Here is a 14,193-nt window from a genome sequence, read left to right as displayed (position 1 = left end):
CGATTCCAAGGTGACTTTCAATTCCACTCTCACCCTGTGCACAGTAGTCACAATTGCTCACTCCAGATGTTAGCAGCATCTCCAAGGGGGTATGCCGTACATCTGGTTAGCAGCAATTATATTCTCTCTGTTCTTCCAGAAGCCTGAAGCCGTCTGGTGCCTGCTCACTGCGTCAAAGACACCCTTTTCTGATCCTGGGTCACCTGCAGACCCCAACTTAATATGACCTTGAGTTATTGGAGGAACTCAACTCAACCATCACATCCAGAGTCTTGCTTTCACTTATGTAATGAGGCCAGTAGGTCGACTCAGGGACTTGGCGCTATGAGCTGAGAACAGAAACCTGCTTTTGCAAATACTTCTGGGAGCAGAGCTGAAACTGGCCTCCCAGTGGCCGGTGGGGAGCTCCAACCTGTAGATAAGCATTAAAGTCTTAGGGAGAGGCAGAATACACCCCTCAACTTTTCCCTGACAAGGATAGAGAGTCTGGCCTCCATCAGCCTTGGAGGTTTAGTGGTGGGCAACACAGCAAAGGTGCATGGATAAATCTGGGAGAGCATCCTGCATTCGGACGCTGGGGACTCTGAGGGTGGTGTGACTTTTGGCTTCCCCTGGGGACAGATGGGGATAATAACATTTGTGGCAGAGCTCTAGGGCTCGCAGCTGCACCCACAGCAACCAGCGCCACGTCTGGTACCCAGGAGCGCCCAGGGAAAGGAGAACGCAGAGGCATAACTTCAGCATTCGGTGTTAGCATGCTACTCTTTCCGCCTTGCAGATGCGTTGCTAAGCTCTTCAGAGAAGCGCTGCTGCTGCCTCCTCCAGGCCAGGGGAGAGCAGGAAAGCTCGTACAGTTCCTCTTACCTGGGACCCACCATGCAGCAGACAGGTCCTCAAAGAGGTCTCGGCCATCCATTCCTTGCCAAGGACCTGGTCAAGGCCTGCCTTCCTGGTTTGACGCCCGACTAAGGCTACAGCAAGAACATTTAGGGGCCCTGAGTTGTCGTGGAGGAGGTGTTTCCAGCACTAGAGATGTGGCTATCTTGGAATCCTGGATAGCGCCAGAGCAGCAGTTGTCTTATTTTACGGGAGAGGAGGGGGACCTGAGAGTGCCCCTGTATGCCCAGGATTTGCTCAGATTCTGTAGCGGGAAGAGCTCTGATTCACAAGAAAGAAAACTTCTCTATTTGACAGTCCAAAGGCTCTCCACCGAGGGTCACGTTCCCCTCCCACCCCAGCAAGACACTCCCGGGACTGCCCGGGGAAGGCCGCTGATTAAGAACAGCTGTGCGCAGGGAGAGAGCCCTGGCCAGGAAGGGAGCTTGCAGGGGCAAGAGGGGGAGAACTGGAGAAAAGGCGTGGGAGGGGCACTGGGGTGCAGTGGCAGAGGTCATAAGAGCCCGAAGGAGGCAAAAACTACCCTGACCCTCTCCGGGGGGGCGCGGGCAGGACATGGCTTTTGCACTCCCAGAGTCCTCATGCCCGCGTGCGCGCCCCGCCGCTCCGCGTACCTGCCGCGTGCGCCACGCGGATCTGACCCGCAGGCGGGCGGGCGGTGCGCACAGGTGGCGGCGATTGGGCAGGCGGGGCCCGGAGGGTGACGTCACGGGCTCCGGTCCCGGCGGCAGAAATAGGGCAGCGGCGGCAGTGGCGGTGGTGGTGGTGGTGGTGGTGGCAGTGGCACAGCGGCGGGCAGCAGCGGCTTGGAGAGCCAGAGCCTCCGCAGCCTCCCGCGCACCCAGGATTCGCCGACAGCCAGCGAGGCCGACGTGGGGCCGGGTTGACGCCGCCGCCACGGGGCGCTCCCTCCCGCACAACCGAGTGTGGCAACCTGGTCTTCCCCTCGGCCCCTGCCGCCTCAGGTAAGCGGGGACGCAGCTCCGGAAAGGGAGCCAGGAGGGTCCTGAGCCGCCTCCGCCAAGGGGTCCCGCGGCGCCGTGTTCCGGCGCCCGCAGCTTCGCGTTTCGCTGCAGGGCCGCGCACGGGCGCTTGCTCTCTTTACTACCCGCGGCGGGAGTGCCAAGTTTATCAGGCGCGGAACCACCGGGCTGGGTTAGGCAAGACTCCCTTACTGGAGGTGAAGGTTGGGGCGCCAAGGTTCGTGGCTGAGGTCTGCAACGGGGACCACAGTGACACCTCCCAGGCGCGCGGGATGCCACGCATAATCGCTCCGGCCGAGACCGCAGCTTGAGCCCACCTCCGAGACCCTGCAGACACCTCTCTCGGGCTCCGTATCCTACGTGGCCTCAGTGGAGCTACAGCCCCTAGTCTCAGACTTGTGCCCTTGGCCCCGGGCTGGCGCGCGCGGCGGGCACCCTTGGCACCTCCTGTCCGCGGCTGTGCGGGGAGGAAAACTTGCGTCTCCTTGCTGCAGCCCGAAGGGTGCGCTGCGCCTTGCGGGGGGGTGGGGGGGGGTGGAGGAAGAGCGGCTTGGCTCCCCGAGGTTGGTCGCAGAGGAGGCTGGACAGGAGGACATCTGGGCACAGTCCTGAACCTGAGCATCCCGTGGCCCGCCTTCAGTGGGAGTCCCAGGGGAGTGCTGTACGCAGGGGACGGTCAGGCTAGGTCTCACCCTGCCTGCCGAGCGCCCGCAGAAGAAAGACGGCGATTCCAAGTTTAAAAAAAAAAAAAATGGGGGGTGGGGGGGAAGGGTGCTGGTGGTGGTGGTGCTGGTGGTGGTAAGGGAGACATCTAGACGACTTCGGCAGGGGGCTTCGCCAAGGGCGCCTGCCGCCTTCAGATTTGGGGGGTGGGGACGAGGGTGCCTCACTAGCCTTTAAGGCTCTCTCTGCTGCTGACCCAGCGGCGCCCCTCGCGGGTTCCCGGTGCCCTGCCACCTGAGGACTTGGGAACCCGGAGTGTGGCCGGAGCCAAAGCCCATGGGAACTAGGAAACAGCTTAGCTGGCGGTGGCGATTGCCCGTTGCAGCGTCGCGCCTCCAGCACGTTATTTTCTCACCTCCTATCCTGCCCAGAGGTGCGCTTTTACGGAATCAAGGCCAGGTGGGCTGAGCCGCGGTGCCAGGTGGTCGCCTGCGCGGACTTCGCTCCAGACGCGGGCTCCGTGCTGTCGTGCCTCGCTGCCCACTAGGTGTCGCTTCCGCCGAGTTTTCTCATGCCCACACCTTTGGTTGACTCCCTTCATACATTTGTTACCTGGATGCCCCAAATGGTACTCCACTTGGTCCCCAGGCTCACACCTGTGTCCACGGCCTCCGGGCCAAGCACACACAGGATTATGGCAGTTAGCAGTGAGGTAACTGCTGGCCAAAAGGCACACTGGGGACGGTCCGAGGTACCACTGTGCTCCCAACTCCTGAGTTACTGGTTGGCAAGTGCTTTTGACTGTGCTGCTCAGTTCTGCGTGGAGGTCAATTTCCACGTCTTTGTCCCTTTGGACTCCCAGGACTCAGATCCCTGGATATGGGCAGGGCCTGGCGGAGGGGAAGCAAATGGTCAGTGGAGTAGCTGCATGGTTGCCATGGCACCCAGGCTGATGCCCTGCAGGCCGGGTCCACTCCCCAGTTCTCTGGCCAGCCAAAGCACTCGGAAGGCTGGTGGGGTTTCCTCCTCTTCCAAACATAGGACGAAGGATACTACTGTGTGCTGCCAAATCAGACCAGGCAAACGGGCCATGCAGGATGCTCTATAATATGCCTACAACTGAAGCCTTTTGCCTTTAGAATTTGCTGGCATGCTCTCTTTCTTCCCCAGGATGGCAACACCCATGCTTCCAGGCACCGGGAGAACTTTTATCCCTCCGGCTGTGCCCTGGAGTGCATGAGGGAAAGGAGTTCGTATCTCCTACCTTTACCTTTCATCCACTTGGGATGCTAGGGAGAGAGCAGGATTCTGGTTTTGTTTTGTTTGTTTGTTTCTTTTTTATTTTTAAGGGGTTTTGTGGTCTTTGGTTTGACTCAACTGTAGATTTCAGAGGCTGACATTGGACAGTCTAGATTTCAAAAATTCTTCCTTAATTCCTATCTTGCATTTCTGGATGCTCTCAGCTAACCTTCCTTCTGTGTGTTGCTTGCATAGGGCTGGTCAAGTGCTCCCTTGCTTGATGAATTGCATAGTCATTTCAACAGCACTTCTTCCCTTGTGAGTTTCTTAATGCTTAACACAAGGTGTGAAACTTACAGCAGAACACAACTGCAGAGAGCAGAGATCTGAGGAGGTGTGATCTGAAGGCAGCAAAGTAAGGATTATGGAAAGCCATATGCGTGAGTGTGTTTACATTGCAACAGAACAACTATCTGATTTATTAAACAAAACCACAGAGCACACAGTTACCTGACCATGACATTTGACTTCATTGTAGTCTCCTGTAACGTGAGCCTCATGGGCTTCAGCGCCTCATTTCCCTGGGTAGGTGTTTTAGGAACAGTCTTGGGATGTTTGAATCCTGTTTATTTGTTCCTAAGTCATTCATAAATCAAAAGCAGAGTCTGAAGCTCAGAAGGACACAGATCAGTTCCTGGCGCCTCCTCCTCCTTGTAACATTGTGAGGATGTGCAGGGAGGCCTGCCTGCCAGAGGACCTGTCTGCGATAAGGCCTGCCTGGAGTGCCCACTGCTGCAGCAGGCCTGGCATAGCTAACAGGTGTGTGCTAAAGTTGTTGCCTCTTTCTGTGCTCAGGCACAGTTACTTGCTTCTTTCCTGGTGTGTGCTCCCTTCCTGGTGCAGACTTTGGAATATTAACACCGCTTCTTTCTGGCTGATTTGCAGACTTACATCGCACTTTCCCAGCTGTCTTCAAAGATCAAATCATCGTGTAGCATGTGATGCCATAGTATCTCTGTGATTTTAAGTGTAAATGGAGAAACACAGATGTCAGTTTCTTTTGCAACTTCAGACAATCTTGTGGATTTCACAAAGTGGGTAGGCAAGTTGCTGGGGCTCCAGGAGTATTGAAAAAAGGGAGAATGCATCATTCTCAACAGACCTAGGTCAGTTTATAATGTGTGTGTGTGTGTGTGTGTGTGTGTGTGAGAGAGAGAGAGAGAGAGAGAGAGATCGCAGCAAAAGAAGAAACCAGTTAGTTGCCTAGGACACTGGATGCTGGGGTTTTGGTCTAGGTCTGCCTGCTGATTTGGTTTCTTTGCCTCCTGGGCCTCTGGCAAACAGTGGGTATGATAGCTGGGCTGTGCCCTGATCCCCCTGACTCAGGTGGGAAGTCACCAAGAAAGCAAGAAGCACCTCTTTAACAGGATATGTCCTGTAGTTGTTTGGAAGAAAAGCTGACCCTGGGAGAATCTGTGATTGCCTAAGACTTAGCAAGCATCAAATGTCAGTTCTAAGCCTGCATTGATCTCTAAAGGAGCACTGGGGGGACGAGAGGGTCTGTGACCTGTCCCAGCCCTGTGATGGGAAGAGACCTCCAGTCCCTGCTGCGTGAAAGCTGAGGAGTCATTGCTCTGTAAATGGACCCACTTCGCAGGTGACCGCTGCTCCCTGTGATGCAGTGCATGTGCCTGCTACCTGGAACCCTGTGCGTGTTCTCAGGGCATCTTCCTTCCTAACTGGTGTCTTCCTTGGCTCATGCACAGAGCAGCTCCGAGGGCCAGGAGAGTATTGGGAGATCCCACTGACTGCAGCTCCACTCAGCCCTGTTCTGAGGCTTTGGCCTTGGTAGGAGCTGTGACCAAGGGAGAGCAGCCCTGAAAGTTTCCAGAGCAAAAGAGAAACTCGAATCTCCAGGCTCACTGCAATTGGCTATTTGTCACAAGAAAATACTCTTGAGTATTGAGCAGAAGCACAGGATAGGAAATAGTAAGTAGACCCTGGGGGCCTCCCTGCCTCACTGGGAATCCCCACTCTGCCATGCATTTGGCACATGGCTTTGGCAGATACTTAACCTCTCTGTGACCCCACTGCCTCTGCCATCTGACTAGGAGTAGAGACATGAGGATTACGAGTTAATACCCATAGAGCTTTTTGAACAGTGCCTGACACCTACCAATTACTATAAAAGTATTAGCCCAATAGATAGTCTCTGTTTGCTTATTAGATCGTCAAAATCGATTTAGACCCAGCATTAATTCTTTTATTATGAATCGAGCTGTCATAGAACTGGAGTTGTCAATTTTTAGGCTGTTGCTGCTGGAGATGTAATGAATTGTCAATCACTCCAAGAGTAAAACGACATATCAGACAGATTGAGTGGTACAAATCGAGTCAGAGCTAGAGGTGGCCAGCTGAGCTGCATGCTGCGGAGAATCTGCTTCTGAATATTTCTGGAGCTGGTCCAGTGTTCTGTTACCTGTCTTTATGGAGAATCATCCAGAACCTCAGTGCTAACTAGACAAAACCAAGCCCTGTGAGAACCCCTGACCAGAGCTTCGGTTTCCCCAACATGACTCAGAGACTAATTGCTCCAATGATGACTGTCTGGGAGAATTCTCTTCTATGAAATGGTTTGATGCTTGCCAAGGTAGCAATGGCAGTGAATGGATTTTATTCTGGTGTTTGACATTAATAACAAAACACCAGACATGACTGGCCTTCCATTCCTAGGCAAAGTGAAAATGATATGTTTTGTAACTTGTGCATCTCCTAACTCCAGGAATTGGCATCTGCACATGACCTGGATTGCATTTTGATTGTGCTGCTATTTACAGTTTGTTTGGGTGAGGAAGATTGGAAAAAGAGAAGCCAGGCATCTACTCTGAGCATTTTCCCCTGGACTGACGTTTGCTCATGGACAAGAGAGTAAATTCAAGGGTGGGAAGCCGAGTCTCTCTGGTTCTGGCTTCAGGGCCATGGCTGTTCTGTTCCTAATTTGAGAGACAGATGTAGTGTGTGTGTGGAGAGAGAGAGAGTGAGAGAGAGAGAGCAAGCTTCCACCCATGGATTCCCTCTCCAGTGAGCAAGTTCACCTGCCAAAGCTGGGAGCAGGAGCTCAATCCAGGTGTCCCTGTGAGTGGTGGGAACACAGTTCCTTGACCTGTGACCGCTGCCTCCTGAGGTCTGCATTGGCAGGAAGCTCAAGTTGGGAGCCAGGCTCAGGCTGGAGTTGGGAACTGAAGTGGGATGCAGGTGTTCTAACAGGTATTGTGACCACTAGGCTAACCACCACTAGTACCTCCAGGGCCACTCATGTGACTGTTTTTCAGAAAGTCAAAGGAAAACAGCAAAGTAAAAATTAGTAGCTGCTGGCTGTAGGCTCTAGAATGTGGATTTATGTTGAGAAGAAGATAATTTATGGAGAGTAGGGTATCACCCTGTTTATTTTTGGATAAACCAATTGCAATATGGGAGAGACGTGTTTTATTTGCTACTTGGCTTCTTCCTACCCTACTCCTCTGCCAGTCCTCCTCCTCTTCCTCCCTGTAGGAATTCACACCCCCCCAGCCACCCTGCTGGATGAGGAGAGCAGGTCTGGGCAGCTGCTGTGAACATGGCCGGGCTCTCCTGGGTAGCAGCTGAAGCTGTGTTGCTAGACCCTGCTCTGCCTTCCTCAGGGTATGGAGCAGGTGCTGATGGTGACATGACCGTGACCTTCACGTTATACTCACTGGCTACCAGCCTCCTTCCCCAGCGGCTCAGCTCCACCAACAAATGTCTAAGATGATCCAGTGGAGAAACAGATGTCTGAGCAGGAGCCTCTGGACTCTTTTTCAATCAAGGAGACATCTTCTTTGAGGACATAGTCATCTCTTATAACCTTGCCTGTTCAGCGGCCGGTGTCATGTGCCCATAATTTCTAGTCTGACTTCTCCTCCCTGCGGACCTTTTAGTCTCCAGCCAGAAATAGAAAGGCGGCTCTTTCTGGGGGTGTGGACGATGGCGGGAGGGAACTTGAAATGCAGCAGGAGCATGTTGGCTAGGGGAGTAAGCAGGGATGCATGCTTGCACAGCCTGTGAGATCCTTCAAGCACTCACCATCTTTTACTCAGACACCTGCTATGCCCCACCCCTCCTAAGTCCAGGGCAGGCCCAACAGGGTGCTGGCCTTAGAGAACTCTGTGTTTTTTATCTCACTGGCCATGACCAGCATGCAGCATATACCACATAGAATGGAGCATTAAATGATGTTATACATGCAAATATCCCTAAAATCCTAACATTTGCTTGTGTGAGAATTGTCAGTGCCACGTGGTGAGTTCTGTCTGGCTATGTTTCATAGTCAGAAACGCTGGCATTGCAGTTGGTATGTGCACAGAGGAAAACTTCTTTTAAAAGCAAAGCGGCTGATTGAGCCAGGGGTGACTTGTATGCTCTGGCCCTAAGCCCAGTGCTGAGCCCACGGGGAGCACCAGAATTTGTGCTGCAGCCTCTCTGTGGTGTCTTCATCAATCTAACTCCTGAATTTCTTAGAATCTCTCTTTGCCTGTCTTCTGGAACATTAGGCAACAGTGTGAGCAAGTGAGCCTAGAAATCACTCTAAAGGCTATTGAAATTGCATTGTCATTAGATGCTCAGAGTCAGCCACAAGGATGATTGGTTTGGAAACAAGAATGCTGGACCTGACAAAATGCTCTGTCTTCTGTGAACTGAGGTGCCAGAAAATAAAAGGGATTCCCCACAGCACAGCCCTGACTGTGTGGTAGGCCCTCAGAGGCTGAGGAGGATACAGGCGATCCCACCAGAGCGACCCACCTCTTTCACCCTGGTTTGTTGTTGTGGGTGTCCCGGCAGGTAGCATTTCAAGTGAGTTTCTGCTCTATCACTGCTAGCAAGTATAGAGTTCCCCTGTATGTCTGACAGTGACTCCTTTAGTCCAGCCATGTGAGATACCCATTTTAGACACAAGTGCAGCAAGGATCAGAGGTGGTGTCATTCCTGCCAAGTAAGAAGACAAGTTGGGGCTGGGGTGTAAATCCAGGCTCACCTGCCCCTGGAGCTTGGTGGCCTGACTAGCCATCACTCATTGCCAGTCATAGATCTGACTGACTGTTGTTTTCTCTACAGACGCACCAGGATGAAGCTAGGAAGCTTTTGGCTGCATCTGGCCCTGCTGGGGGCCTCCATGCCAGCTACACTAGGGCGATGGACTCCAGGAAGACACAGAGGCCTGAGTGTGGGTGCGGAGGAGCCACGGACAGCAGAGGTACAGTAACGCAACAGCTGATGCGACATTTCAAATGGATTGGGTTTTGATGTGACTTACCTGATTGCACCCCTAGTTTTGTGGAATCCATATTCCTTTCCTGGTGAGAACTGGGAAGCAGCAGCCCATGGCGTGGATGTGCACAGGAAGTTGCTGCCATGACGTGAGGAACAGCTGCGGAATCGCTGAGATGCCGGCCATGTGCTTCAAAGCCAAGCTGTGGCTGCACGGTTAGCTTTCCCCAAAGACCCTTGAGAGCGCGGCCTTTCTGGGTGTTTAACAAAACTCTGAGAACGCAGACTAATTGGCAGAGCACCCCCATGTGAATTAATGAAGTATTTTAATTATAAAAATGTTTTTTAAAGAAATGGACTGCTTTTCAGGTATGCAGATAAAAAGAAGCAGACAGAGAGGACTGGCAAAGAGTGGTCCTCTGGGAGGCTGCTTTAATGAACAGAAAAGAATGATGAATGGCATGTTAGGTGTGTATAAACGCTCCGACAGTACTTGAAAAACGTGTTCCGAGACACTCCCTTGAGGCTCTGGATCGACCCCTGATTGCCTCGGGAGCCCTGGATTTGCATCCCAAAGAGCAGTTCCTGATCTTGAACCTGGCCCAGCTCAAGGTGATAAGCCGTGAATCTGGGGTTCACAGGAACACAGTCTCCCTCCCTAAACCTGAGGAAGTGATGGCCTCCCTGACTCCTTCCATTATCACCTCCAGGGATTTTCTCTGCCCTGATGACCATGCCTTCTTGTTGGGCAGTGTCCCAGTGTGTTACCCTTCTCTGGGTTGCTTTGACGTATACCCATCTTCTCTTTGCACTGGGTCCTGTCGTGTGGATCGAGAAAGAAAACTTACCACAAAAGTCAACAGTAGCAGACAATGCATAAGGCTCCCTTGTCTGGATGGGCAGGCAGTCTAGTGCACTGTTGAATCTAAAGACAGCGTTTTGTTCCGCTCTGGTTTAATTGCTATGCAGTCCCAAACCTGCACTCCGTAATCTTCAGGGAGCTCCCGAAGTAATTTCATGCACACTTTTCCCCACTGCAGTTAGCGTGGCTGGCTTTTGTGGTGAGCAGACACTTGCCTGGAAGCACTATCTCTCCCATCTAAATCCATGAAGGACACAACGTAATGCTCTTTCCAGGCGGCTGCCTCGCTGGGGAGAATCGCATATCCCGTGTGGAAACAGCTTCATCTTTATGCTCATACCCGCACACCAAGGAGAATGATCACTTAAACCCTGCAAATATATTGCTGACTGTTGAATAGCAAAGCAACCAGGCAAACACACAGGGATGACTGCTCTTCTTACTGTTGGGCATTGATAGTCTATTGTCTTAAATCACTTACTCCAATTAAAAGAATCACACCAGTTGAGGTGACCCTAGTCCAGGGGGTAAATGGTAAGTATATGAATACTAACCTTGGGCTTTTTTGTCTTAGCTGGTTATGCCCCCATGCCTGGTCTATCGCCCAGAAGGGTGTTTTCTGTCTGGGGTCACTGCTTGCTCTCTCTCTGTCCCTCTACCCTACAGGCAGCTGCTTCAGAAGAGGCAAGTGATGACTCTGCAGATGCTGGGATGCAGCCATAGCTGCCTTATTGATCTTTTTTTTTCCTGCTATAGCTTTAGTTTTTGCAGCGTTTTAATTTCCACTCACTGAATGTGCTTGCATTAGTGATTAAATGAGATGATGATCATGCACATGGGCCTAGCACACAGGTGTCCCAGCAAATGTTGAGCTGCAAGAGCTGAATGTTCACTTTACTGTTTCTTTGCTGAGGGGTGACAGTGTCTGCAACCCCCTCCAGTGCCCCTCATCCCTAGCATCCCCACGCCAGGCATCTGTCCCTTCTGTCTGCGTGTTTGAATCTCCCCTTTCTCCAAGGAGCTCTGGTTGTTACCTTTTATATAGAACCTTCTTTTGGCCACTGTTGGCAACACTTGGTCTCCTTTTATGAACTTATCCATTCTGTCTATTTTTTTTCCCTTAATCTTACTACATTTTTGTTTTCACATATGGCTCTAACCAATCTGGTTTTTGTTTTTAAGATTCATTTATTGGAAAGGCAGAGTTACGGAGGAAGAAGGGGAGAGGGAAAAGGAGTGGGAGAATCTCCCATCTGTTGGTTCATTCCCCAAATGCCCAGAGCATCTAGGTTTGGGCTGTATCAAAGCCAGAAACCAGGAGCTCCATCCGGGTATGATGGATGACCCAATCCACAGGTGACCCAAGCACATGGATTTGTCATCTGCTGTCTTTCCAGGTGCATTAGCAGGAAGGTGGATATGAAACAGAGCAACTGTAAACCAAACTGGCACTCTTATATGGGATTCTATTGTTGCAAGTAGTGGCTTAACCTGCTAGTAGTCACAACACTGGCCCTTGAATCCAATCTTTATCTTTCTCTTTTTGACAGTATCTGATAATTTCAAGAGGATAAGTCTGGTTTTTTTTGTTTGTCTGTGTTTTGTTTTGTTTTTTGTCAGCCAGCTTTCCTTATGTAAGATTCAGTGCTGGTCATGAAGTCATCCTGGTGCTTTCAAAATGCAGATGATATACCCTCGGGTGTATTTCAGTGCTCTTCAGCGAGCAGGTACAAGGCCAGTGGGAACATGAATGGTCTGCCCAGTCAATCTGGGAGCAACCTGCACTCTAGGCAGGCTGGTGTCTGAGCGACATCCATGATCTTGCTCTTGTCTCCTTGTTTCTAGGTAGTTTCTTCTTTGCATGGTAGTTGTGGATACAGCCGTAACTCGTGATCCACAGTGTATTGAGCTCCTTGAGCAATGTCCTCAGTTTTAGGTCCCGGAAAGAACCAGCAAAATTTCCTGAAACTCTACAAATTAGAGTGTTTTCAGACCCAATTGTCAGCATGTCTCTGTGTGTTTTTTCCTGAGAGCTGTACTTCACAAAAATCTTGGTTGGCTTAAGATTCTTAAAGACTTTGGGAAGCACTCAAAAGGTTGAATTTTTTCTGTGAAGTTATCATACCAATTACTGGAGAGTCCTCGGGGGAAATAAGAAAGAAATGACCAAGGCATGTGTAATCTTTTTTATATTCTTAAAGCATTTTTAGCAAGTGTGAATTTTGTTAAATGATTGTTTTATGCACAAAGACTGTTGCTGAGATAACTTCAAGGAGTCTTTGTGCCATCCTGCAGACCCAGATGAAAAGAGATGTGGGTGGGTGGATGCCCCTTTCCTAGAAGTTGAGTGCCAGGACGTGGCCCAGAATGCTAATAAAATCCTGAGTTCTCAGCAAACCATTCAGAGAGATGCCATTGACTAGACTGAAATACCGTTAACGTCTTCTCCCCTACCCTCTATTTACTTGTATTTCCCCCTTTTCCTTATACTTTGTCCGAGATAAAGATGGTAGTAAGGTCAGTATGTGTAGCTTTTTATACTTGGAGAGAATGCGTGAGAAGTGATGCATGTGTGGTAAGACAGCCACCAGCAGGCTCACTTGCTCTTGCAAAGTGAGCATTTGTGGGAGATCTCGGACTGACTGGTCATTGAGGTGCTGTGTTGGGTGGAATCCACCCCAGGGATGGCTCTGGGGTGTTATGTCCCAGTGCAGGTGTCTGATCTGCCCTCTGGCTTCCAGGCATGAATGGCAACTGCTGTGTAGTCTGATGCATCCTGTGTGCATTTCATTTCTAGTTTTCTTGCTGACTCTTAACTTCATTATCTAGTCATGAACTAAATGAATCTTTACCTCCTGGCCTGTTTGCTTAGTCATCAGACCTAGCCTTTCACAGCAGGCACCTGTGCTCTCAGTATAGCCACCTCTCTGTGAGGGGCATCAAGGGAAAGGTGGGGGAACACACAGATTGTGATCAGTCACTGTAAGTGCAGTTTCCCTCCTCTCTGAGCCCAGAGTCAGCCTCAGATGGCACCAATGGTCCCCTGGCTGCCTGCAGGTAGATCTCTTTGTGCCTGTGAACAGCTTGTCCTTGCAGGGTTCCTCAACATGCCCTGGCATCCCTCTGCTTCACTTGGACTTTCAGCTGTTCTTGGGCTGCTGAGCCTGGCATCACTGTGAACCTCTGAGTGTTCTTAGATAGACAGAAGTCCACATTGCCCCTGTGCTACTGATGGTTCTTCCTGATTGATTGCCATGGGATGTGACATCTGTCCATCACAGTTTCTACTCGCCCTCACCCCTCTCCCCACTGCTGGGCATGAAGAAACTGTGTGCTCCATGGGAGCAGACGGCCACCAGGCCTGTGAGATTTATGACATGCATCCTGTGGTATAGTCTTACCCAGTGCCTGATATTGTAAGCTCCAGTGTTGAATCCTCTTTCAAAGATGCGGCCCTATTGGGACCCTGCATTCATGTGGGAGGTCCAAGAGAAGCTCTTGGCTTTAGATTGGCTCAGCTGTGGCCATTGCACCTACTTTGGAATGAACCAGTGGACAGAAAGATCTTTTTTTATGTCTTTCCTTCTGTCTGTAAATATACCTTTCTAATATAAAGAAAGAAAGAAAGAGAGAGAGGAAAGCAAGCAAGCAAAGATAGGGCTCTGGGCGAGGGCTTTCATCAAAAGGCAGGAGCAGCCCTAGGATTCTAAAATAGCCCCCTTGTCAGGGATCCAGGTGCAGCTGTGGAGCCTACACCTATTGCAGGTTCCTTCTCCCAGCCTCCTGACACTCAGCCATGGCTCTCTGTGAGAATTCTGTGTCTGGAGACGTGCATTCTCATTTCTCTGGAAAAAGTAGTTGAACCCACTTCCCACTCACAGGTGTACAAGGATGACCATGAATTCCTAGGCAAGAGGTTGACAGATGCCCCAGCCGAGTACTATGGATGGCTCCCTGCTCCCATACCTGTATGGGTTTTGGTGCCCGCTCACAGCTGGAGGTTTTTTTCCACTTTTGGACTTGGTGGGGTTGGTCTGGGGAGTGTCCTGAGATTCTTTATTTCTTACAAGCCAGAAGTCAAGCCAGGTGATGCTGGGCAGGAAGACCTTGGAGGAGCACCCCTCTCCCTCTTCTAGGTACTTTTGCCAGAAGGAGACCCCGATGGTAACAAACCTGGCCTTGCAAAGTTCCCAATGAGGCTGGCAATGAGAGAATAGTGGACAGGCTGCCATTGTGCCACAAATAGCTTGATAAGACTGGTCCCTG

The 14,193-nt window shown here is 51.0% G+C and overlaps 1 protein-coding gene across 1 annotated transcript in view; it reads left to right on the top strand.

The window, feature by feature from the left end:
- Positions 1–8,922: 8,922 nt before the first annotated feature.
- FSTL4 (follistatin like 4) overlaps positions 8,923–14,193 on the top strand; it is a 274,942-nt gene continuing 269,671 nt past the window's right edge. Inside the window, exon 1 of the mRNA XM_040976580.1 lies at positions 8,923–9,051. Coding sequence (XP_040832514.1) covers positions 8,923–9,051 — 129 coding nt within the window. The remainder of the gene's footprint in view (positions 9,052–14,193) is intronic.

Source organism: Ochotona curzoniae, unplaced genomic scaffold (genome assembly GCF_017591425.1).
Source record: "Ochotona curzoniae isolate NIBS_2020 unplaced genomic scaffold, NIBS_Ocur_1.0 contig_1, whole genome shotgun sequence".
Lineage (NCBI taxonomy): Eukaryota > Metazoa > Chordata > Mammalia > Lagomorpha > Ochotonidae > Ochotona > Ochotona curzoniae.
This window is presented reverse-complemented; position numbering and strand designations above follow the sequence as displayed.